This window comes from Nuphar pumila, chromosome 8, assembly GCF_984573655.1.
Source record: "Nuphar pumila chromosome 8, dmNupPumi1.hap1.1, whole genome shotgun sequence".
NCBI classification, from domain to species: domain Eukaryota; kingdom Viridiplantae; phylum Streptophyta; class Magnoliopsida; order Nymphaeales; family Nymphaeaceae; genus Nuphar; species Nuphar pumila.
The window spans coordinates 92245731-92269872 of record NC_143256.1 but is presented as its reverse complement, the minus strand read 5'-3'; the positions used below and the strand labels follow the sequence as shown (position 1 = coordinate 92269872).

Genomic DNA, 24142 nt, shown 5'->3' with positions numbered 1-24142 from the left:
TGCATTTCATGTTTCAATGCTATGAAAATATGTCTATGATCTATCAAGATATAGTTATCCGAGAAGATATGATTATTTAAGAAAAGCCCATAAAAATTGTTGATAGAAGAGATCAGGTGTTAAGAACGAAGACTATTTCTCTCGTCAAAGTAAAGTTGCATCATCATGGAATTGACGAATGTACATGGAAACATGAAAGTAGCATGAGAGAAAAGTAGCCTGGATTTTTTGAATGACTATTGTCTAGTCAATTTCGAAGATGAAATTCTTTTTTAAAGAAGGTAGAATGTAATATCTAAAAATTTTAATGTTAATCAGATTCGGATATTATCTAAACAGAGAATTTTTAAAGTTCACATTTCAGGAAAATATTAGTAAATAATTAAATTATTCAGGGCAAAATGGTAATTTACCACTCTAATGGAATATTCAGATAAATTCTCTAACAATAATGGGGTAAAAAGGCAATTTTATGTTAGAGGTATTTTCAAAAAATTAATAAAAATTTTATGGGTAAAATGATAATTTGCCACCCCCATGACATGTTGAGGTAAATTCCTAGACCACAAAAGGGTAAAAAAGTAGTTTTCATAACCCAAGTGGCAATTTGGTTATGTGGAATTAGAGCAAGGCTAATTTAGTAAAAATAAATAGGATTAAAATATTTAATAAATAAAATAAAAAATAATATTAAAATAATCTAAAATCAGCAAAATTGATGGTTTTGGCCAATGGTTTTGAAAGTGGGCCCAACAAAACCATCAAATCCGATGGTTTTCGGCCCACTATTTTGGGAGGGAAGGGATAAGATTTCCCTCTTCCTTTCTCTTTAGTTGACACATAGGGTGTGGGCCCCACAAGCTTATGGTTTGAAAAATCTATATGCATGCTTATGTATGTTGATTTTCAATTTGCACATGTCGATTTTGGCTTATGTCAATCTCATAGTATGATTGTGTTAATTTTAATATGCATATGATTTTTAAAATATGGGAATGTCAATGCTTATAATCTTTCGACTTATAATCTTTCAAAAATGAAATGATTATATGCATGCCTAATGATTTGTAACATCTTAACAAGCCTATTCTTATAATCTTTCAAAACTTAAATGACTATATGCATACCTATGATTTATAAAATCTGAGAATGACTATATGCATGCCTATGATTTATAAAATCTAAAAATGCCTATACTTCTGATCTGGAAATGAGTATGCTTATGATATTTCAAAATTAGAATCATTATATGCATGTCTAATGATTTGTAAAATCTAGAAATGTCTATGCTTATCATTATTAAAAATTAAAATGATTATATGTTTGTCTATAATTTGTAAAATCTGGAAATGCCTATGGTTATGATCTTTCAAATATGTAGATTTATAAAATCTAAAAGTGCACTATAGAAATGCCTATGCGTATGATCTTTCAAATCTAAACTATTATACACACCTATGATTTTTGAAAAAAAATCTGAAATTATGTTTTTTTTTTAGAAAAATATTGAAAATTCAGATATATTATAAAATCAGATATTTGTCTTTTCATTTTTATTGTTTTTCAAATTTTCAATGGAAGTGACAAAAAAATAGCATAAAATAATCGAGCTTGGCACAACCGCGCCTATTCATCTCCTTTTTTTGAAACATTATAAGGGTTGTATCTAACCAATCATTTGTTGGTTTTTAGCAATTCAAATGTAGTTGAATATATATTTATCTATTTTTTTGTGTTTCTTAAAAATCCTTAAATTTTCAAAAATCAATAGTAAAGTCTATCATATAGAAAATTCAAGGTCAGCTTAAAATGGTATTTTAACACTTAACAATTGCAATTTTGTTCATCAAGGGGATTTTGGCAAATTGTGAAGTTTTTTAAGGAACACATCTAGTAAAAAGCATGGTCAAACTACTTTAGCAAAGAATGTTTGGAAACTGATAGTTGAGAGGGAAGTTGCACATTTGGAAAAGAAAGCAAGACCATCTCCTGCTTGAATTTGCATCAACTCTGAGATTTGATAACTTAAGCCTTGTGGAGGCAACAACTGCCAAATCCATCCATTCCCTGTTTTGTATTTACACCAAATCTTGAATAGATAACTACTTAGAGGTGGCAGCAGACGAATCTAGGATTTTGCAGGTGCCGCTTTTCCAAATGTATCAACTCCTTGATTGCCACTTTTCCAAACAAAGCCTAAGATCACCTTGATCCCTTTTGTCTAAACAATCAAAACAAGAACACCACTGAGGAATATGTCGTGTTAATGTGTATGGCCATAGTTGTCTCGGGTCGATCTTTCGAAATGGGGTATGTGAAGTGCGAAGCTCTACTGAGTGAAAAATGCATTGTGTAGAAACTCGCGGTATACGTTCGCTTGATCATTGACGTGCGATGGTAGCACGGCATGTGATAGGCATCAGTATCGTTGTTAGTGCATCATTGTGTGGCAACACAGACGTAGAGCGTTGTTCAGTTAAGCAGTGTCAGTGGATCAGAGGATGTTGCCTTTAGAGATTTGGCTAAGGACATCTTAGCTTGCAAGATTGTCTCACGCGTAGCGGTTGGATGCATGGGTGTGTGCATGGGTTGGGGATAATTCTCTTAGGGATCACATTAGGTGATTTCAACCGAGTATGGTGGCTCGAGGCTAGGCTAGTGAATGTCTAGGCGTCGGCGAATGAGTCTGGGTGATGCTCTTCGTTATGGTGTTTAATCATCAACTGGTCTTCGGATTGGGAGTTGCAAGGTTTTGTTCCTTCAGTGGCAAGGTTTTGCTATGTTGTGCGCATGAAACTGCAATACGCTTCATGACACGCAAGGCTAAGGCAAAGTTCGTGTCTCTTTCAGAAGTGATAGCTGGTATGGGACGTCTATGCACTAAGCGGCATGGACTACATGGAATGCGCATTTAAAAATGTGTTTGATCAGCTTCCACTAGGCAGTTGCACACGGGGTGGTGCGCAGGGCAATGAAAATGATTCAGCACATGAAAAGATGTTGGTATGTGGCCTTTGGCCGTTAGGCTGGGCAACTTGACACATCGTAGGTTTGTGAAGCATTCTATGCCCATGACAGAGTGATAGAAAGGCTTGTGGTGGTAAGGACTGTCGGACCGCACTAGCTTATTGAAAAAAGTAAGCCCGTGACAAATTGGCATCAAAACAAAAAGATGCATGGAGACCATGTTCTTCATTGTGTGTGACACTGTAGACGACAATGATGGTTTATCTTGGTTACGCAAATATTCACGAAGTGTGGTTGACCCTAGCACAGAAGCAAGATGATGGCAGGATGGTATGAGACATATTGTCAATGATAAGCAAAAGTGTAAGGTTATTGTTCAATTGGCTAAAGAAACGTAGATAAGCCAAAGATTCCTACCAGTTGTGTGTTAGGCTCACAGGTAGAGCGTGATATTTGCCTTGTGCATGCAGAGAATGCACGTTGGATTCGGTTGGATGAATTTGCACCTTTGAGCATGAGAGGCTCAATTAAACTTTTAGATACTCTCCCAAGATTGTAGGTTAGCGGAGTACCCACGTGGAGCAGAATGCTCGTTGTTTTGATCACTTTAGTTGACAGATCCTCAATGGATTGTGTATGCAGAAAAAGTTGTTTGTGGCTCGTTAGTTCCTGCGGGAACATTTTGCTGACTCTAAGAAAGAGTTACAGCATGCTAGCTTCGAAAGGGGAGTTTCAGCATTGGGCCAAAGGTGCCCATGTGAGGACGAGTGCCCAGGATGACGCTTTGAACGACCACTTTGGGGTGATATGCAAGAAGGCATCCTCTAATTGAGAACTAGTTTGGACCATTGAAAAACCGCAAGTTGGTGTTTAAGAGAAGGCACACATTGGTGGTCATCTTTCTCTTTTAGTACCACGAAGTGCTTGAACTTGTCCTTGTTTGGGTTGGAAGGCGCCCTAACCATGAGCATGAAGACATGAAGACGACAAATTTATCGTGCAAGCGAGGATGACTCGTTTGTATTTGAGACTGCACTGGGGTCTCACGAGCAGAGAATGCTCGATGTTGATAATGTAGAAAATTGTTGTCTAAGTGATCGGAGATGCGTTAAGGAATGAGACTTAGCGTGTTAAAGGTTGTGACGATGATAGATGTAATCCAGAACAAGTTGATTAGGCTGAAGAAAAAGAGTAAACCAAAGATAAGTACAAAAGAAAACTGACATATCAGTGAAGACTGTGTTCTTACCTGCACCAGCATTGTCGAGAACAACAATGATTTTGGGTGGAGGAGAATATCCTGGGCCGATCTTTCAGAATAGGGCATGTGCAGTGTGGAGCTTTACTGAGTGAAAAAAAACATCGTGTAGAAACGTGTGGTATGTGTTAACTTGATCGGTGACGTGTGGTAGTAGTACATATGATAGGCATCGGTATCGTAGTTAGTACATAGTTGTGTGACGGCACAGACGTACAGCGTTGTTCGGTTAAGTAGTGTCAACGAATCACACGATGTTGCTTTTGAAGATTTGGTTAAAGACCTCTCGGCTTGCAAGATTGTCTCACGCATAGCGGTTGAACGCACGAAGATATGTGTGAATTAAGGTTAATTCTCCCAAAGATCACATTAGATGATTCTCACAGAGTATGGTGACTCAAGGCTAGGCGAGTGAATACCTAAACATCGACGAATGAGTCTAGGTGGTGGTCTTCACTAGTGTTCAATCATCAATTGGTCTTTGAACTGGGGGTCACAAAGTCTTGTTCCTTCAATGACAAGGTTTTGCTATGTTGTGCACATAAAATTGCTATACGCTTCATGGCACACAATGCTAAGGCAAAGTTTCTCTCTTTCAAAAATAATAGCCGGTATGTGATGGTAGGACGGCTATGAACTAAGCGATATGGACTACATGAAATAAAATGCGTTTGATCAGCTTCCGCTAGGCAGCTGTGCACGGAGTGGTGCACCAGGCCAATGAAAATGATTCAGCATATAGAAAGGTATTGGTACGCAGCCTTTGACCGTTAGGCTGACCAACTTTGGCAGCTTAACGTGTTGCGGGTTTGCGAAGCATTGGATGCCCGTGACAGAGCGATAAAAAGGCTTGCAACAGTAAGAAAGGATCGGTGTGCCGCACTGACTTATTGAAAAAAGTAAGCTAGTGACAATAGCAGCCACAAATTAAAAGATCTGAGAGCTTCAGATCCAGATATAATCACTAATGAAACAATCAGCCTAAGACATCCATTCACCTAGGACTCTAAAATTGGTGTGACCGAAATCAAAACATTTACATGCAAAAGTTAGGGCTATAAAATTGATGTGACCCAAATAAGGCCCTTTTACATGCAAACCAAGTAGCAATCCCTGAATTTCAGTCCAGCAGTATGCTACTCCAAGGCTAGCCCCGCTGTTTTGACCTTCTATTTTGGACTTAAAAATAGTCAACATCAGCCCCATATTCCCAACAACAAAACCCATCCGAGCACAAAGACCAGAGAGACCTTAATATCTGAAACAAATTCCTTGGTTGCTGATACTGGACAACCGGTCCTGTACTCTTCAGTAAATGTCCATCGTCAAGGAAAAAGGAAAAGAAAAGATAGAAGCTCACAAACGCCAGCCAGCCATCAAATTGCTGTTTTGGCAGCTATCAGTAAAAGAATTGTTACAGTGAAGACTTCTGTTTTTGGCATATTTGAGCTGAATCAAATTCCTGATTATTCTTCGACCATGGAAAGGTCCATGTTTTTTCATAGAACACTAGAATAAATCAACCAGAAAAATACAAACAAAATTTTGATAAAAATATAAGAAACTAATTATACACATTCAAAATGTCATCAACCCTTCCTCAAGGCATATAACTCAATGGAACAAATTCCACAAGAAGACTAGAGTCAAAGCAAAAAGAACGCAGAGGTATCCTGACCTTATATAATCTTGGAAATCAATGTGCCCAGCTCTTCTCGGCGGAGCATGAAGAAACTGTTTTTTCAAAATCCCTTCGGAGTATTCAATTTACCGAGTCCAGCTGACTCCCCAAATCTGTGCAGTTCCTTTCCCGTGTTTGAAATTCTGAATGTGCCTTCAGCACTGAAAGATGGTTTGTGGGGGCTTTTGGTTATTAGATGTTCAAGGCCTTTAGAGAGTTTATGTTCCCATTTATGGAGTGGGAGTCTCGGATGTTAGCACCACAATGCTCAACACCACCGTTCTCCGGTGCAGTGTTCAAGTTACGATCAACTGACTTTAGTACAGCAGAACTACGGAGGCCTTTGAAGTATGTCGAGTAGGGAAAGTATTCTGCACACCTGGTTCTCCACCCTATATATGCACAAGCATGAATTAGTGTTTCTAAAGCAACCACAGGGAAAACAGAATGCGAGCTAGCTAGACAAATCTAACATCAAATGCACATGAAGAGAATCATGTATTCTTTACAGAACGAATTATATGCATCAATCATAAAATAAGAACATATTACGAGAAACTGGAGTTAAACAGCCTAGCTGACAGGTACTGATTTATCTCTAATCAAGGTGTTAAAACAAAGTCCTTGAAAGGTAATTGATGATTCCACACTAAGCATATGTATCATTTGTTTCTGAAGCAACCTTACGCATTTGATCTTAGGCTTTTGAGTTTTGAATAGCACTCTGGAACCAAATAATGGAACCCCAACAATGAGCTAGTCTTTGCATTATATGAACAAAATTTACCAACAATTCAGTATCAGACACATGCTGTCCAAATCAGCTAACATCTTAGACACTACTGTATAGAGCAACAAAGGCGCAATCTGCCAGAATGACACCACATCCACTGTTATTGCAACACCAAACAGCACCCAATACAAAATCACATGACGTAAATTTCAGGGAAAATTCCTTGCCCCTAATTCCAAATATGGGCCTCAGTTTTCCTGTAGAGCAAACAAGGGCCTGCATTTATTATTGTCCTTTAACTCAAGTTAAATCACAAGTCAAATTACAACAGCGACGTTCATCATTAAGAATTCAAACTGTGTACTTTTTCTTTTTCTTTTTCGATCATGAATGCGTATTTTTCAATTTTCAAGGGACAATGCAAGAAACCAAAAAAAAAGGAATCACATTTTCCAAGATGACAGATGTTGACCTCAGGTCCCTATTTGACTGTTTTCAGAAAAAGTTCAGCCTATATCTGGAATTTCAGAAAAGTGTGGCCTTGGTTGTGAAAGGCGGAGCCTAGGTGACATAGGTTCCGCCCCAACGCCTGGGCTTTTGGGTTTGGACGGTGGGGCCCTTTTTTACTGCCTAGGCATCACCTAGCTCGCCTAGGCTGAGACCGCCTAAAATTTAAGCCTATTTTTGTCCAACATCTTTTTTAACTTGGTTGACCAAGTGGTCAACCAAGCCAAAGGAAGGTATAAAAAGGGGAAGGGTGGTGCTCTCTCTTCCCCCCCCCCCCCCTTTCTTCTTCCCGTTTTTCTTTTTTTTCTTCCTTTTTCTATAGTTTATGTTTTTCAGTATATATGTATATATATATATATATATATAAACTGATAATCTTGTGTTTCAGTTAATATGTATACCTATATATATTGTGTTTGTGTTTCATATTTATATACATATGTGAGTGTATGGGAGTGTAATTCATATATAATCTCTTTGACTGTTTCTGAGTTGTATATAAAACCTCCCCAATAGAAACCCTCCCAAACCTCCCCAATGGAAATTTTTAGGTGTTTTTTTTTCCAAAATGCTGACCATACAGATGTGTTCAGCATGATTGATTTACTATAAATCAAAACTTGGATCATGGATTTTGGATAGAAAAAATAGTATTTGGAGCCTCAAAAATTTATGAAAATTGTACATCGTTGATTCTGAAACTTATAAAAACCTATCCATGCATCGGAATCAAATGCTCCAAGAACTGATTCCTATAAAAACAAGCATATAGATCGCATCTGTACGGTCGAAAAATTGAAAAAAACATCGAAAATCCAATAAAACGTCCATTGGGAAGGTTTGGGAGGGTCTTCCATTGGGGAGGTTTTCATTTATATATAATCTGTTTTCTTATGTTTTCACAATTCACACTTCACTTTCACACACATACACCCACACTCACGCACACAGATGATGCACACATATATTTGTTTTGTGTAAATATATATAGTTACATACATTAACATATTATAAGCATATATTATAATATTATGTATTTCAGTTATATATTATATATTCTGTATTTCAATTATTATAATACGTATATTATATATATTTTGTGTTTCATTTTCATATATATTGATATATATTATCTTATGTTTTTGTTGCTTACATTTTTTTTTTGTTTAGGACAACAATGGAAGGGGCTTCTTTTGCAAGTGCTAGTGGATCTACTCCATGTTTGGAATTTTCAGATTTGGAAGATGATGTCAACATGGAATTGGGCATATTATAAGGACAAAAATTATTTGAATTTTGTGACTTGCGCTAAATGTAAACCAACTTATAATGGAGGCATATACATAATTAAGCCACATCTACTTGGGATTGAAAACAATGTGAAAGCATGTGATAGAACACTAGAAATCAAGAAAGTACTTTCCGAGTACATGAAATCGAAGGGAGACAGTTAATATATATGAGGGAGATCTGAATACATGTTCTCAACCTCATATTCAGGTGAAGGACCTGCATTTTCGCTTGAAACACTACAAGTAAAAGACCTCTGGATTTATACTTTCAATGTGATCCAGAGAAAGGAAGGCAATGAAAACACTGGATTGAAACAAACCATGCTAGAGAACCGCTTCAAAAAAGAAGGGATGTAGTGTGTAAATACATTGGTAGGTGGTTTTATGAAGCGGGAATACCTTTTCATTCATCAAAATTGTCATTCTCCCACAATATGATTGAAGTCATAGGCCAATTTGGACCTAGGATAAAGCATTCATCATACTACGAGTTGCAAGAACCAATTTTAGCAAAAGAAATTGTAACGAGTTCTTGAACCAATACAAAGTGCATTGGGACAAATATGGATGTAACATAATGTCACATGGATAGACTGATACTAAAGGTTAGACACATTAATTTCTTTGTTAATTACCCCTAGGTACAATGTTTTGGAAATCAATTGATGCATCTGATTAAGTTAAAGATTCAAATTTGCTTTTTGGAATATTGAATGAGATTGTTGAAGTTGGTAAAGAAAATATTATCATAAGTTGTTATTGATAATGTACCTAATTACATGATAATGTACCTAATTAGAACAGAGCTGATAAAATGTTGATGGAAAAAAGAATGCATTTTTTTGGACTCCTTGTGTTGCACATTATGTAGATTTGATATTGGAAGATATAGGAGAGTTGCAATATTTAAATAACGTCTTTAAAAAAGCAAAGAAATTGCTCATATTTATATATAAGCATACTCAAGTGTTGAGTACGATGAAAACCTACATGCAGACCTACGTAGGCCAGCAATAACAAGGTTTGCTATTAGGTTTCTGACCTTTGAAAGCATATACAAGTCCAAAAAAGGATTGAGGTCCATGTTTGTTGGAGATGATTGGTCCAAAAGCAGTTTCTCAAGGACATCAGCTGGTAAAAGATGTGAAAGTATAGTTTTGAGCACAAAATTTTGGGAGGTGAGTCATGTTCTTAAAACAAATGGCTCCTTTAACGGATGTGCTTCGAATGGTTGATAGTGATGAAAATCCTGCTATGGGATACATATACAAAAAAATGGACCATACAAATGAGCAAATAAAGGTATAATTTAAGTTTTTTGTATTCTATTGGTGTAAATTTTGTTTTTAAGTTTAAGTTTTAACTTAGCTTTTACAATAGTTACTTTCAATTCTTTTACTTAATAGGTAAATTTGTGTAATGATAAAAGGAAGATATGGCCCAATTGGAGACATAATCGATAAAAGATAATGTCAGCAATTGCATAAACCTTTGCATGCAGCAGGCTTATATCTGAATCCAGCTATATATTATGAGTATGCAAATATCGAATCAAATGAGGAGATAAAAAATGGCTAGTATGATTGCAACAACCTTTTTATTCGAAGTTAAGAGGATCAAAGTGAACTAGTAGATCAGCTGATAACATATAGAACTGCAAGTGAGCCGTTCGCCATGGAGTTAACAAAGAAGAAGAGTGATCATGCATAATTTTATGCATTTTATATGCAGTTTATATGCATGATTACTGATGAAAACAAGAATAATCACGTGTTTCATCGATTTTGGAAGGAAATCTTTTATTTTTTAAAAAGAAAAAAAATGAAGAAAGTGAACCCATTTGAGTGCTTTTGTAAAAAAAAAAAAATTTAACAGTCTTTGTGAAAATAGTTTTTGGAAAACAGAGACTTTTTTAATTTATGAAAAGATTAGAGAGTTTTTAGAAAAAAAATGTCTTAAAACAACATTAACCCTAACTGTAATCTATAAATAACATAGATTAAGAGAGGAGGGGTGTCTTCCCCCTTGGAATTCACGCCACCATGCTCTCTCTCTCTTTCTCTCTCCTTCTCTCTCTCCTCTCTCTTCCCCAACCGGTTTTCCCTTCTTCTGCTTCCTCTTCTTTTTCCTTTCTTTCTCTTCGTTCGTTGGCTTCTTCTTCTCCTCGTCATCGAAGGGTGGTGGTACGTGTGCGATCTCATAGGAGGACCGCTGATAAAAGAATTTCACAAAATTAAAGGAGGTTCTTGATAGATTTGGCAGTCTGAGATCCTGGGATTCTTTTCTCAGAATGGTCTTTCTGCCTGTACACTTTTTTTTAGACAGAATTGGATCTTTTTGGGAATTACATCATCCTTCATTTTGGAGATGTCCTGACTTTTCTCTCTTTCTTTTTTTGGAAGGGTACGTCACAAACTCCTTCATCTCAGAGATGTTCCGATCCTTCTTTTCTCTCAGGGATTATCTTGACGATTATTGGCTCTTTGGTGGGGAATCTCTTGATGATAGCGAAAATTAAATATCTTTTAGGGTTTGTCGGGAGGCTCATCGCATCTGTCTTCATTTCGACAGTGCTTTGGACTTTCCTTGGAAGGATCCGTCACAAACTCCGTCATCTTAGAGATGTTTCAAATCTTCTTTGGCCCCGGGGGTCTACTCGCTTAATTTGCCTTCATCTCGACGACAATTGAGAGATCCCTTTTGCAGATATTTAATTGCAGCTTGGGTGATTGAGGAGATATGGAGATTGAGTGGATTTTTCTGTATCACCCAGGATATTTCGACTGCTTTATTTTCTCAAGAACGATCTTTAAAAATGTGGCATTGACTGCGATCAATATTAACCACTCATGGCTTTGCAACAACATTGAATTTTCTTTGCCGGCCATATCGCGGATTTATTCTTCGTCCTTTTGGTTGGACAATAGAAAGATTTTGAATTTCGAATCCATTTTCGCAAAAGCTTTATCCTTTCGGAAGTAATACTAAAGACTTATGAGTTAGGTCTATCTTCTTAGTCATATATGTTTTTGTCTCTTTAATGAAGTTTATTGATCTTTTGTATGTGATGTGCTTACTGCACTTGGCTCTCATTGGTGGATTTATGATCTTTTGAAGGATTCTCAAACTTCATAATTCCATCACCTCGATGAAGAGTGCTTATATTGGGCATGACTTGTTATTTGCTTATTCAAGATTGTGAAAATTATCATGAGACATCTTGTATTGCATACAATTGCATCCATTGACATATTTTTGTTAATATGATTGAACTAATTTTTATACTAATGGTTTTACCTAACCTTTTTTTTATTATTTGATTTGAAACTTGTCTTTTCAAATAGGATATTTGATATGAACTCACACCTATTTGGAAATTGAATTATGTATGTATTGCCTTTTTATGGCATTTTGATTTGTCCATCATAAAATTTTATATGATGATCTAACTCTGTTTTGATGTTTTTCTAGGTTTCTTCTCCCCCGTCTCTTTATTTTTGCATTTAGTTTAAGTTTTTCTAATTTCATCAAATGCATAATCTTGTGTTTTATCATTGCATATAGCATACTCCATTTTATGCATTTTTCGTTGCATGTAGGGTAGCATGAGATTTATTTTAGCATAATATAGTTAGCTTTTAATTGTTGTAGCCCATTTTACTCTTCAGATCTGGGAACCAGACAATCTGTATCACACCCTTGGGTCATTCTATTCTGTTAATCTGACCTTCAGATCACCAATTTTGTCAGACCTCGGGTCATTTAAGCAATTCTTTGAGTTATCAAAATCTATCAAGATCAATCGTCAATCGTTGCTCTTGCGAGGGACCGTTTTTCCAGGGAGAGCTCGAGGGAGCTCGTTCTTTACGCATGTCTTTATTGTTGGTTCATTGAACCCCTTTTTCTAGGGAGAGTTTAGAGGGACTCGTGCTTCACGAACAATTTGCAAAATAATATTTATTGTCACACAAGGAACCCTTTTTCCAGGGAGAGTTTCGACGGAAGCTCGTTCTCCTTATAACCCTAAATGTCTTTTGTTAGGCCACCCCCTTCATCGATGACCCTTTTTCCAGGGAGAGTGTGATGGACTCGTTCCTCTATGATATCCTTCCAACCTTTGTTAGCGGCCCCCTTTCCATAAGATAAGCCTAGAGATAGGGAGTTTTGACGAAAACTTTATTTCTCTTCGAAAGTTCGTTTTGCAAACACCTCCTCTTTAGGGAAGAGAGGAGTATCTTTTATTACCTGTTCAAGTAAGGGTCAAGCCCGAGTCTCATCTTTGGGGAAAGGAGAGGAGAATCTAGCCACGGATGTGTCATTTAGATCTCAAGTGATTTCTTTCACCAAGGATTCCAAGATTATTTTGCCAGTTTGTCATGAAAAATAGTTGTTGATCTCAAAATCTTTATCGCATAAAACAAGAGATTTTTCTCATAATGTAACATTTTTTAAAAAACATGATGTAGAATATCAATACGCAAGAGAGAAATCACAAAAGATAAACACATTTTTTATACGATAACAAGTAATAATTATGCCTTTTAATAATTAAGGCATATACCAAAAAGAAATTCTTAATCCAACACATGTCATTTGAAAATAATCTTTATTTAATAGAGCAATATTGCTCAAATATATATGAAATAACATATTCAAAAAGGCCTAATTAGAAATAGATAACGATAAAAGATTATGCTTGATCACATCATAATATATTAAAATTTTTCAAAGATAGTCCATACATATATTAAGAAATATAAATTTTAGTATTTTTCAAAATCTGTCATTGTTGATCCTATACAAGATCTGTCATTGTTGGCAGATCTGGTCAGGCTTATATTATCAGATTCAACACAAATCAATCATGGGATTTACTTATTTATTGCACATACTGTAACGCAGCAATAGCGAGAGTGCTTAAACGATGCATGGAGACAAATCTGGTGCTCAGCTGGGGAAAGAGTCATTTCATGGTTAAACTTTATTCATCGACCTCAGTGCAGCAAGTGCATTCATTCTTAAGGCACACTGGTTTCGATATGCAGTTTATCAAGGATTTTAGCAAAATCGCTAGACTGTTATGTAACCTGCTCTCTAAAGATGAGCCGTTTTGTTTTGACTATGCATGTCTGAAGGCATTATTATCTCTGAAGGAGACCCTGACCACAGCTCCTATTCTCCGATCTCCCGATTAGTAAGTGCCCTTCGAAATCATGTGTGATGTGTCTGATTACGAGGTTGGAGTCATTCTTGGCCAGAAAACCGAACGGAAATCTCATGTTATTTACTACGCTAGCAGAACCCTTTCTAAGACCCAAACGAACTATACTACTACGACGAAAGAACTGCTAGTTGTAGTGTTTGCATTAGAAAAATTATGTTCTTATTTGTTGGGCTCCAAGGTTATCGTTTACTCGGACCGTGCCACCATGCGGTATTTGATGAGTAAAAAGGATACCAAACCGCGTCTCATCCGCTGGATCCTTCTGCTACAAGAATTTGATCTCGAGATTTGAGACAAGAGTGGATATGAGAATCTTGTAGCAGATCATCTATCCAGACTGACGGTGGAGACATCCACTGATCAGGAACATGTTGATGATTCATTCCCGGATGAGCAGCTTCTCAATGTGAAGTGTCTGGCCTGGTTCGCGGATATCATCAATTATTTGGTGACTAGAAGGTTTCATATGCATTGGAACAAGAATGAGAGACTGTTTTATGGTACGGGTGAAACACTATTTCTAGGAGGATCCAAAGGTGTTCAAGCTATGTCCGGACCAAATGATTCGAAGGTGCATTCCCGAAGAGGAGTTTGATTCCATTTTAGCTTTCTGTCATTCCTTGTCCTGTGGAGGGCATTTTCCAATCGATAGACCGCTGCAAAGGTCCTCCAATCTGGATTTTGACGGTCGACACTGCATCAAAAATTCACATGAGTTTTGTAGGAGATGCTTATGTTGTCAGTAAACAAGGAATATTTTCAAGCGTAATATGATGCCCCTGCTTCCCATTCTTGTAATTGAGATTTTTGATGTTTGAGGCATCGATTTTATAGATCCCTTCCCGCCTTCGTTCGTCAATGTTTACATTTTGGTGGCGGTTGACTATGTGTCCAAGTGGGTTGAGGTCGTGGCCACCCGAACCAATGATCACAAAGAGATGCTTAGATTCATCCAGCACAATATCTTTAGCAGGTTCGGCGTTCCGAGAGCCATTATTAACGATGGAGGCAAGCACTTCAAAAATGTGCACATCGAATTGTTACGCCATACCATCCACAAACTAGTGACCAGGTAGAGATCTCCAACAAGAGGATCAAATGGATTCTTGAAAAGACAGTGAGGCCAGACTGAAAAGACTGGTCGCAGCGCTTGAACGATGCATTGTGGGCATACAAGACTGTTGTCAAGACTCCAATTGGCATGTCCTCTTATCGATTAGTTTTTGGGAAACCATGTCATCTCCCTATTGAATTGGAAATAGGGCTTATTAGGCGATCAAAAAAATTAATTTTGACATGGACCATGCTGGCGCATAACGAAAGCTTCAGTTGAGTGAACTCGAGGAGTTGCGAAACGATGCGTATGAGAGCGCCAAGATCTAAAAGGCTCAAACCAAGCATTTTCATGATAAGCATATTTTGAGGAAACAGTTCGAGCCAGGTCAAAAGGTTTGGCTTTTCAATTCGCGACTCTAATTATTTTCAGGAAAACTGAAGTCGATATGGGATGGCCCGTTCATAATCCAGGAGGTATTTCCGCATGGCGTTGTTGATATTTTGGATCCTCAGATGGGCAGGAACTTCAAGGTCAATGGACAACGGCTGAAGCCCTGCATTTCAGATGTAGTCACCAGTCAGGACATCAAGGTCATTAACCTCGTGGATGTGTGAGGCAGTGCGCAGTATATATATATATATATTGTACCATTAGCTTTTAGTTTTAGTTATTTCATAGTTTTTCAGTCTTTTGCATATTTCTTTCTTTCCAATTCATGTGCATAGAAGACCGATCATGTAAGTATTTTATTAAGTTATCATGAGTTGCAGGTAGTGGTATCGGTTGGAATCTCTTCAAGAGTCAGTGCATCAGTAGGTGAAGTTCGAGAGTGCATATCAGGTGACATTCACCCCTTCCCTTGTGTGTCTCTTATTTCTTAGTGTGCATTTATTTAGTTGCATATAAGCATGGAGGAGTGTCACTGAGGACAGTGTCCTTCGAGCATGGGGGAGGGTGTAGTTTGCACACCCAATTTTTTTTCTATGTATCTACGTTAATGAAAACTCATAAAAATTAGGCTTTTAAGAAATGAGTTTAATCTTATATTAATGCTTTGCATAATCTAACGTTTTAGAGAATTTTTAAACAAAAAAAAAATGGTAGATGCATGTTAGAGTTTATTTTGAATGGCAGGTATGAATATGTGCAGCCTTATTTTTTAAAAACTAAGCAAATGAACAACATAAAAAATAAGAGCTTTAAAAGAGAAAAAGAGCATACATTAGTTGTTTGATGTATTCGTTATTCCCTAATAGCTGGGCTCAGACACTAGTTGAAGTGTTTGGTTCTCATGTCAAAAAGGACAACGAAGAAAATCATTTTTTTGTCTAAGTCAATATTTGTTACCTATTTGGTTCGAGCCAGTAGAGTCTGAGGGGTGTTTCACCTAATGCCCTAAAGCCATCTAGTTTGGGAGTCACCGGCCTGAAAGCTCGTTACATGGACTTTATAGAGAGCCTAAGAGATGTTGGCATTGTACATGACAAGAAGAAAGCTATACGTAAAACTATAAAAACAGAAGGTTTAGTGACTCGAGCAATTAAGTCTGAGAGATACTTTGTATCTGCTGCCCTAAGGTCGTCTGGCCTGGGAGTCACTGACCCAAAGCTCGTGATACAAGTCATGAAAACCTAAAAATTTGATATAGTGCTCAACTAAAAAAAAAGTATAAAAAATTGAAAATTGAAAAAGAAAACCAAAAGCATAATGACAAAATTCACTGCTTAGAATTAATTATGAAAACCTGTGCAGAAAACATATAAGTGAGGATAAATAAGCAATGGCGTGAGTGCAATTGACTTTCTAAGAATAAAGCATAAATGATTGCAGATTTTTAGAAAATTAGAGGAAAAAGATTTTCTTCTGTGGTGGCATGTAAAGACTCTAAACACGTTGTGAAAGTGTAATGGTATGAAATATTTGTTTAAACGAACTTTTTAACTGCCTAATGCTTCTTGAATTTGAACATTCATGTATACATGACAGAGATGTTTGTGGATAGTATCACTGCAAACCCTCACGAGATTACTCGTCCACTGGAGTAACCCAGGGGTTTAAAAGGCTTGTTACATATGCTAAATGCAACCGTGATTCCTACGAAAGTGAGTTAGGTTTGTGATTTGCATGTTTTGTTTTGTTTTTGTTAAGGATCAATTTTCTCGAAGACTAACAAACAATAAGCATGGAAGAAGTTGATCATGCATAATTTTATGCATTTTATATACATGATAATTCTTGAAAACAAGAATAATCACCCGTGTTTCATAGATTTTGGCAGGACATCTTTTATTTTTCAAAAATAAAAAAATTAATGAAGAAAGTGGAACCCATTTGAGTGTTTTTGTAAAAATTATTTTTTTAACAGTCTTTGTGAAAATAGTTTTTGGAAAACAGAATCTTTTTGAATTTATGAAAAGATTTGAGAGTTTTTAGAAAAAAAAATGTCTTAAAACAACACTAACCCTAATTGTAATCTATAAATAACATAGATTAAGAGAGGGGGGCATCTTCCCCATTGGGATTCATGCCCCTGCTCTTTCTCTCTCCCTTCTCTCTCTCCTCTCTCTTCCCCAGCCGGTTTTTCTTTTTTCTTCCTCTTCTTCTTCCTCTTCTTTTTCTTCTTCCTTTCTATTCTTTCGTCGGCTTCTTCTTCTCCTCGTCATCGGAGGGTGGTGGTACGTGTGCGATATCATAGGACTGCTCTTTTCTCAACCCCTCCATCGGAAACGGCTGTGAGGTACGTTTCTTCTTTGCCGTCTCTTTATTTTTTAGCGCTGAAAAGGAATAGCAAGACTAGGTTGTTGATCAGATCTGACACAGTACAACCCAGTGATCTGATTGCATACTTTTTCTCTTTGATCTGCCCATTATTGGCGCACCTATTCTGTCCAGATCGAATCTGGACAGAATCGGCTATTAAACAATAGGCTAATCTGCGGTTGGATCAGTCCAACGCAGATTCACCTATTCGGCATGCAATCACGATCACGCAGATCAGGTCGATTTTACAGAGCAGATTTGCAACACATCTGACACAGCATAATTTTTTTAGACCTGACAAGCTCTCATCAGATCTGACTTCTTTGGGAGGTCTGATCGGATACTGATGATCAGATCTGATCTGGTTTAAACAGGCTAAGTTAAGCCCAGCCTAGTCTGCTTGCAACCCCGTTGGTCTCGTAGATAAGTCTGCGTCTTTATTTTTTTTAGATGTAATTCATGTTGGTTGTAATACCCAGACCAGTGTGCTGATCTATTCAGCCAGCGGCAGCAGAGTGGATTTGACCAAAAAAATTTTATCAACCTGCTGGCTGAGTCTGTCACGCAGACCAGACTCGGCCTGGTCACTGCTCAATCGGGCCAGACTTAATCGGGTAGCTGAATTCAGTCATCAGACCCAGTGCGCTAATTGTCGAGCTAAATCTGAAATTATCTTTTCGAACCCTGATTGTCCCAGGTCATGAGCGGCAGAAAAATATTTTTTAACCAGATCAGATCTGGGTTGTGTGTGTTAGCTAGTTAGTATTCCTTTTCTATTTATGTTGTTTTAATTTTTGGTTAATTTGTTATTAGTACTTCATTGCATGTTAGTTTAGATTCTTTTGTTTCTTTTACATAGTCAATTAGTTATTGTCAACAGCTTTTACCGTCTTTAATTATGTTTCATATTTGCATAGACAAACATTCATTATTCTAGAAACCGTGTGTGTGTTCTTGTGTTTTTGTTTTGTGTTGTGTGTTTTGCAGGTGGGTTCACTCTTATGATAAAAGTGACATCAATAGGGTTGTGCCTGTGCGACAAAAGAAGCGAGTCTGTGAAAGCGAACAAGAGCCCTTCAAATTTTTCCTTTATTTTTTTTTTTTGGACCAGAGGGTCATTTATTTTAAGTTGGGTTATAACAAGGCCTTTTTATTTGTTAGCAATCAGCAGATTTAATTTTTTTATTTATTTAAGGCAATAAAGTTTGTTCTTATATGGGGTACAAAAGTTTTTTTTTCACGTTCTCTATATTCGACCCGAACTCCACCACTAGTGTGAACCGAAATTTGAAATTTGATGTACGGTTTACACAAGTAAATTTTACTTAAAAACATCTTTTAAAAATACTTTCACAAAAAGTTGCATCAAAGAGAAGTGTATTTGTCAAGTAAGTTGATAAAATTTCATATAACTTTAGCTTTACATTATTTTTATAACTTATATCTTTAATTAATCGAATTTGTTATTTTTTATTTATAGTGAATTGGTGGATTTCCTTTGGCATTGGTTGTCCTCAACTTCAGACCTTTGTTGCTCAGATCTTAGGCCTCATATGTAGTGCATCCTGTTGTGAACGTACCTAGAGTACTTTTGAAGAGGTAAACTATTAGTTACTACTAAACAATATTTGTTAATTTGTATATATTTTAACTTTATACATTTTTTAAATTCATACAAAGAAAAAAAAATGGCTTTTGCACAAGTTGAATGATTTGGTTTTTGTGCAATATAATCAGAGATTGAAGTGAAGATATAAGAGAATAACGGAGATCTCATCGACCCCATCATCTTGAGAGAAAAGTGTATTTGTAAAGTAAGTTGATTAAATTTCATATAACTTTAGCTTTGCATTATTTTTATAACTTATATACTTTAATTACATCGAATTTGTTAATTTGTATATATTTTAACTTTATACATTTTTTAGATTCATACAAAGAAAAAAAATGGCTTTTGCACAAGTTGAATGATTTGGTTTTTGTGCAATATAATCAGAGATTGAAGCAAAGATATAAGAGAATAATGGAGATCTCATCGACCCCATCATCTTAAGATAAGTCTATGAAAAAGATGAGTGGTCAGTGAAGAACAGGTTGCCTTTGAATATAACACTTCACTTACATGGTCTCATGGGGGGAAAACTCGTGTTACACAAGACATAAAGAAGAAAAGATCAAACAAAGGAAAGGTGGTGAGGATGGAAGAAGAAGAGAAAGAAACTAGTTCTACAGAAACTAAAGAAGATGACCAATATATTGATGAAAATGATTCATCAAAGGATTAGATTCATTAGAGTAGAGAGTTGAGAGTCTTGGACTATCTTGCTTGTTGATTTATGTCTTTTCTATATTGCATACTTATTGGGGTTCTTTGACCCTTACCTTTTAAAGGTATCATTTTGGATTTGACTATTTTAGACTTATTAAGTTGCTATTGTAAACTTATTAGGGTTTTTTACCCTTATCCTTTAGACATATATCAGTTTGGATTTAGCTATTTTAGACTTGAATGCATTTATAGTGTTGAATGTGCTATATATGTGTTGTGGTGGGTAAATATGTTAAGTTATTAGTATATGTGTAGATTTGTTGTTGAATATTTGTAAGCCTATATTTTTATTTGGTGGTTAATTTGTTATGTTTTATTTTAGATTTTTTGATGTCGCTTTCATGTTTATGTCATAGAGATGATCCTATATGACATACTGCAGAAGCATTGATAATGTACCAGCGTCATTGAGATGTGTGTTTTGTGGTGCTATTATTAAAAGTGGAGACTTAAGCAACATATTGCAAGTCTTCATCAATTTGTATTTTCATGTCATTCTCCAATTATTCTTGTCACTTTTTGTATTGATGTTATTGTTGAACTAGAAGGAATTGAAAGAAGATTGTAAAAATGCAAAGATGGAATTCTGACCATTGTTTCAAATTCTTAATATGATGATAATTGTAATAACCGTAAAATTTGAGTGATTTTTTCATATTGGGTACGGGATCCGTTACCCGGATCCAAAAGGAAATATATATATATATATGGGTATTAAGGGTATATATGTAATAATAAGGTTTAATAAAAGAATAATTTAAAAAGTGTTATAATTAAAAAGATTTGGGTAATTGGGGTTTGGACCCACGTTGGACCCAAATAGATCCAACTTGTGGATCCACCATCCACTTAAACCCGGATCCACGTTCCTTGTGGATCCAGCATCCGAGAATCAACCCGGATCCACATTAGAGTGGATCTGTAACTTAATATTGACCTGGATTAACGTTAGAGTGGATCTGGTACAGCGGCACCGCGGGTCGCGGGACCCGGACCCAACCCCATCTTAAAAGATTTAAAGATGCAGAATCGTGCTGGGGGCACGATTCTTGCCCAATACAGGAAGAATGGGGGAGGGTTACAGAGAGGCTGCAACCCATTTTTCTGCCATTTTCGGAGAGGGAGGGAACTTTCGCTCGATAATAGGGGAGAAGAAGACCCCGCCCTTCGGCAGATCCCCTATCACCTCTCGGCTCCTCCCTCCCACCTCGCTGGAGCCCTTCTCCTCGTCGACGACGAGCTTACGCTTGCTTGCAGAAACACCGACAAACCTCCCTGCTCCCGATCTTAGTCGTCAAGGCAGCACCCACGGAGTTCGGCCGAGCATTTCTCGCACAGCCAGCGTCAGCCATCTCCTTCTTCAATCGCCGAAAAACAAGTAGGATCATGTGCTTTCTTTGTACGTATTGACTATTGACTGAGTTTTGTATGGGATTGGGTTGGTCAAGGGCAAGGAGCTTGGATCTCGCATGCCTGAAGCACTTGTGTGATTCTGGGCTGCCGAAAAACCCAAGCCTGTAAGTTGGGGTTTTGGCAGCTGCGACAACAAGTTGGAAGGGGGTTAGGTGTGTGCTGGCGTAAACCCAAATCAACTAATCCTGGGAGTCGGGGTTTACGGTCGTGGTAACAGGGATTTGGACTGTCAAGAAAGAGAAATCTTGACTGTCAAGAATGGGAAATCTTAACAGTCAAGAAAAGGGGGGGGGGGGGGGTGTATATCAACCCTAGTCCGAAAACCCCAAATCTACGATTTGGGGGTTTCGAAATTTTGTTTTATAGAGGGGGTTTGCATACGGTCATCAAGTGGTTTCGAGTGTTACTTCGATCTTGATGTCATGTATTTTGGTTTGAAATGGCCAAACAACGAATGATGAAATCTGTGGATGGTGTTTTATATGTCCTTTTCTAGTTGTTGGTACATGTATGAATCGACATGGATGATGTCATTGTTTTGGTTTAACTTTTTCATCAAAGGGTATAATGTGATTGGATGACACTTTCTCAATTATTGTTTCCTTGTCTATTTGTATGGATTACTTCAGATAATGTGATCATATGGGTTTTCTTGATCTGATTTGTTGTCTTAATCAGATTGGTTTTGTGATCGTATGGGTTTTCTTGATCCGCTTTGTTCCCTGGATCATATTTATCTTCTTGAGCAGATGGGTTTTTCCTGATTCCTGCATTGGATTCTATATCATCTATAAAGCCGTGTGTCTTGAGTCTGTTTTGGGCACCTGATTTCATGTGAAAAAGTATATAAGTAAACCATGTCTTAGCATTGTGTGCTTTATTGATTAATTAACCGAATATTTCTATTGGTATTTGGTAAACATAGTAAGTTTGGTGTTACTGTTGAATCTCCTAAACTGTGTCTGAAATGCTATGTCTCTCATGCTTTTATTTAGTAACTAGCATGTCTGCCTGACTGCAAGATTGTGGTATAGATGAGTCACTTCACTTTTAGATTTGTCTTACAGGATTCAGATTAGTTCTCATCCACTATAGGCCTTGTCATATGCTAACTAGATAACCTGATTAGCATATCTTATTCTGACAAATGTACCATGTTATATTTTGATTAGACATTGTTAACAATATTCACCACATTGATTTCACTGCAATAATATGATTTGTTTTCACGGTACTGTTAGTATTGTACTATTATGACAGGTTTTCACAATAATGATCTATGTAAAATAACATGGATCGATTTCATTTTAGCAAGTGAGGAAGGGTTTCACTTGTTTACAGCAGCTTTACTATGGGTTTTGCATAAGATTGTATCAGTTGGTTTGACTCTGTGTTGTATGATAATGACAACGAAGTACTTGGGTTATATTTTTCCTGAAAGTGGCTAGCTGGAAATGTTGTAATGGGGTTTGATGTAATACCATGTATGGTACTCGGGGTTGGGTTCATACGTATGCATGTGCCACTATCTTGTACTATAGAAATGTTCCAGATACGTAGATACCCATGATCTATATACATATTATAATGGTCCTCGATTTCATATGAAGCTGCATGCATTCCATATTTCCAAATGTCAGGTTAGTTGCCTGTTATGATGCATATGCCTTACTGTTTCAAATGTATAATAAGTTGTACATTCGGAAGATTAGTTGCAAAGTTTTAATGCTCAAATGCCTATTTAGTTGCATATTCGCTTATGCCTGCTAACCTGCAAATGCTCTAATGTTCAATGATAGTTTCCAATTCTTATGATAAATTCTCTATCTCTTTTCGTAGAAAAGGAGTGTGACATATAAAAAAGATGTGGTGTATTGACACTATTTGTTGCATATATTTAGATTATGGGAATCGCTTTTCTTTGGTTCATTATGAATTATAAATATATAATTTGAATTGCTTATATACAACCTGTTACCTGTGTTGAGGAATGGGGTTGTTATATTGGTTTCACACATATGATGGTGTATTTAGTGATATATGGATATGTGCTTTACCTAAGAGGGCAATATGAATGGGTTACCCAACGTGGGTACTTGAGTTATAGGCTTGCGTGCTATGATAATAAGAGTGATGAAAACTTAATTGTAATTATTGTGTGCTTGACTGGTTTAAAAACACCGGAGCACTCTGAGTAGGATTAAGAAATCAACGTGGGAAAAGTATATGGATGGTTTGTATACCTTGATAAAGTGACTAAGGTTGGGACCTACTGCTATGGTAGTAGGAGGAAGTTGGGGAAATGCCCTGAACTTCAGAACAATAATTAAACAATGAAACCAGTTTTTGAGGCTTACCTTGGAGAGGGTACGTGGTACAAAAACTTCGAGGACTTCTGTTGTGTTTCGAGCGTGAAGCGGCTCGTTGGTCCCCGTCCTCGGAGTTAGGGACCAGGACTACCTATGTGTCCTAGGTGGTAGTTTCATGTCTTCTGCAGAAGTTAGGGATGCATCCTGTCTTGAGTTGAGCCCTTGGGAGATTCTCTCGGCTATTAGTCGCTCCCTTGGGGATTCAGTCTCAGTTAGAATGTTCGGGTTAATAAAATACTCTTGAATAATATACCCCCGAACGTTCTCTTCTGAGATGGTCACTTGTGCCCGTGCGTACCCGCGGAGTAAGATAATTTAAACACAATTTAGTGAAATTAGGTATCACAGTGAGTGAAAATACTTGAGGTATGGTGTTTATGTTCTTTAACATGCTGTATATTCTGAGCTTGTGACGATATAAAATTAGGAAATGTGTAGATATAAAGGAGTTGAAGAATTATCTGAGAGTTGTACAAGTTATTGTTATAACGATTGCAATACATATTCACTTGCTTATTAATGTTGCACGCGATGCTTTACCTGCTCAGTTAT

General features: G+C 36.9%; 1 protein-coding gene across 4 annotated transcripts in view; it reads right to left on the bottom strand.

The window, feature by feature from the left end:
- Nucleotides 1-5576: 5576 nt before the first annotated feature.
- Nucleotides 5577-24142, bottom strand: part of LOC149830013 (N-terminal acetyltransferase A complex auxiliary subunit NAA15-like) — a 91733-nt gene continuing 73167 nt past the window's right edge. For 2 of the 4 annotated variants that reach the window (XM_090015680.1, XM_090015682.1), the window contains exon 26: nucleotides 5669-6298. In XM_090015680.1, the coding sequence (XP_089871806.1) occupies nucleotides 6099-6298 (200 nt within the window). In that variant the 3' untranslated portion in view covers nucleotides 5669-6098. Of the gene's footprint in view, nucleotides 6299-24142 lie in introns of all 4 variants that reach the window. The other 2 variants (XM_090015681.1, XM_090015679.1) reach the window with 2 other exon arrangements.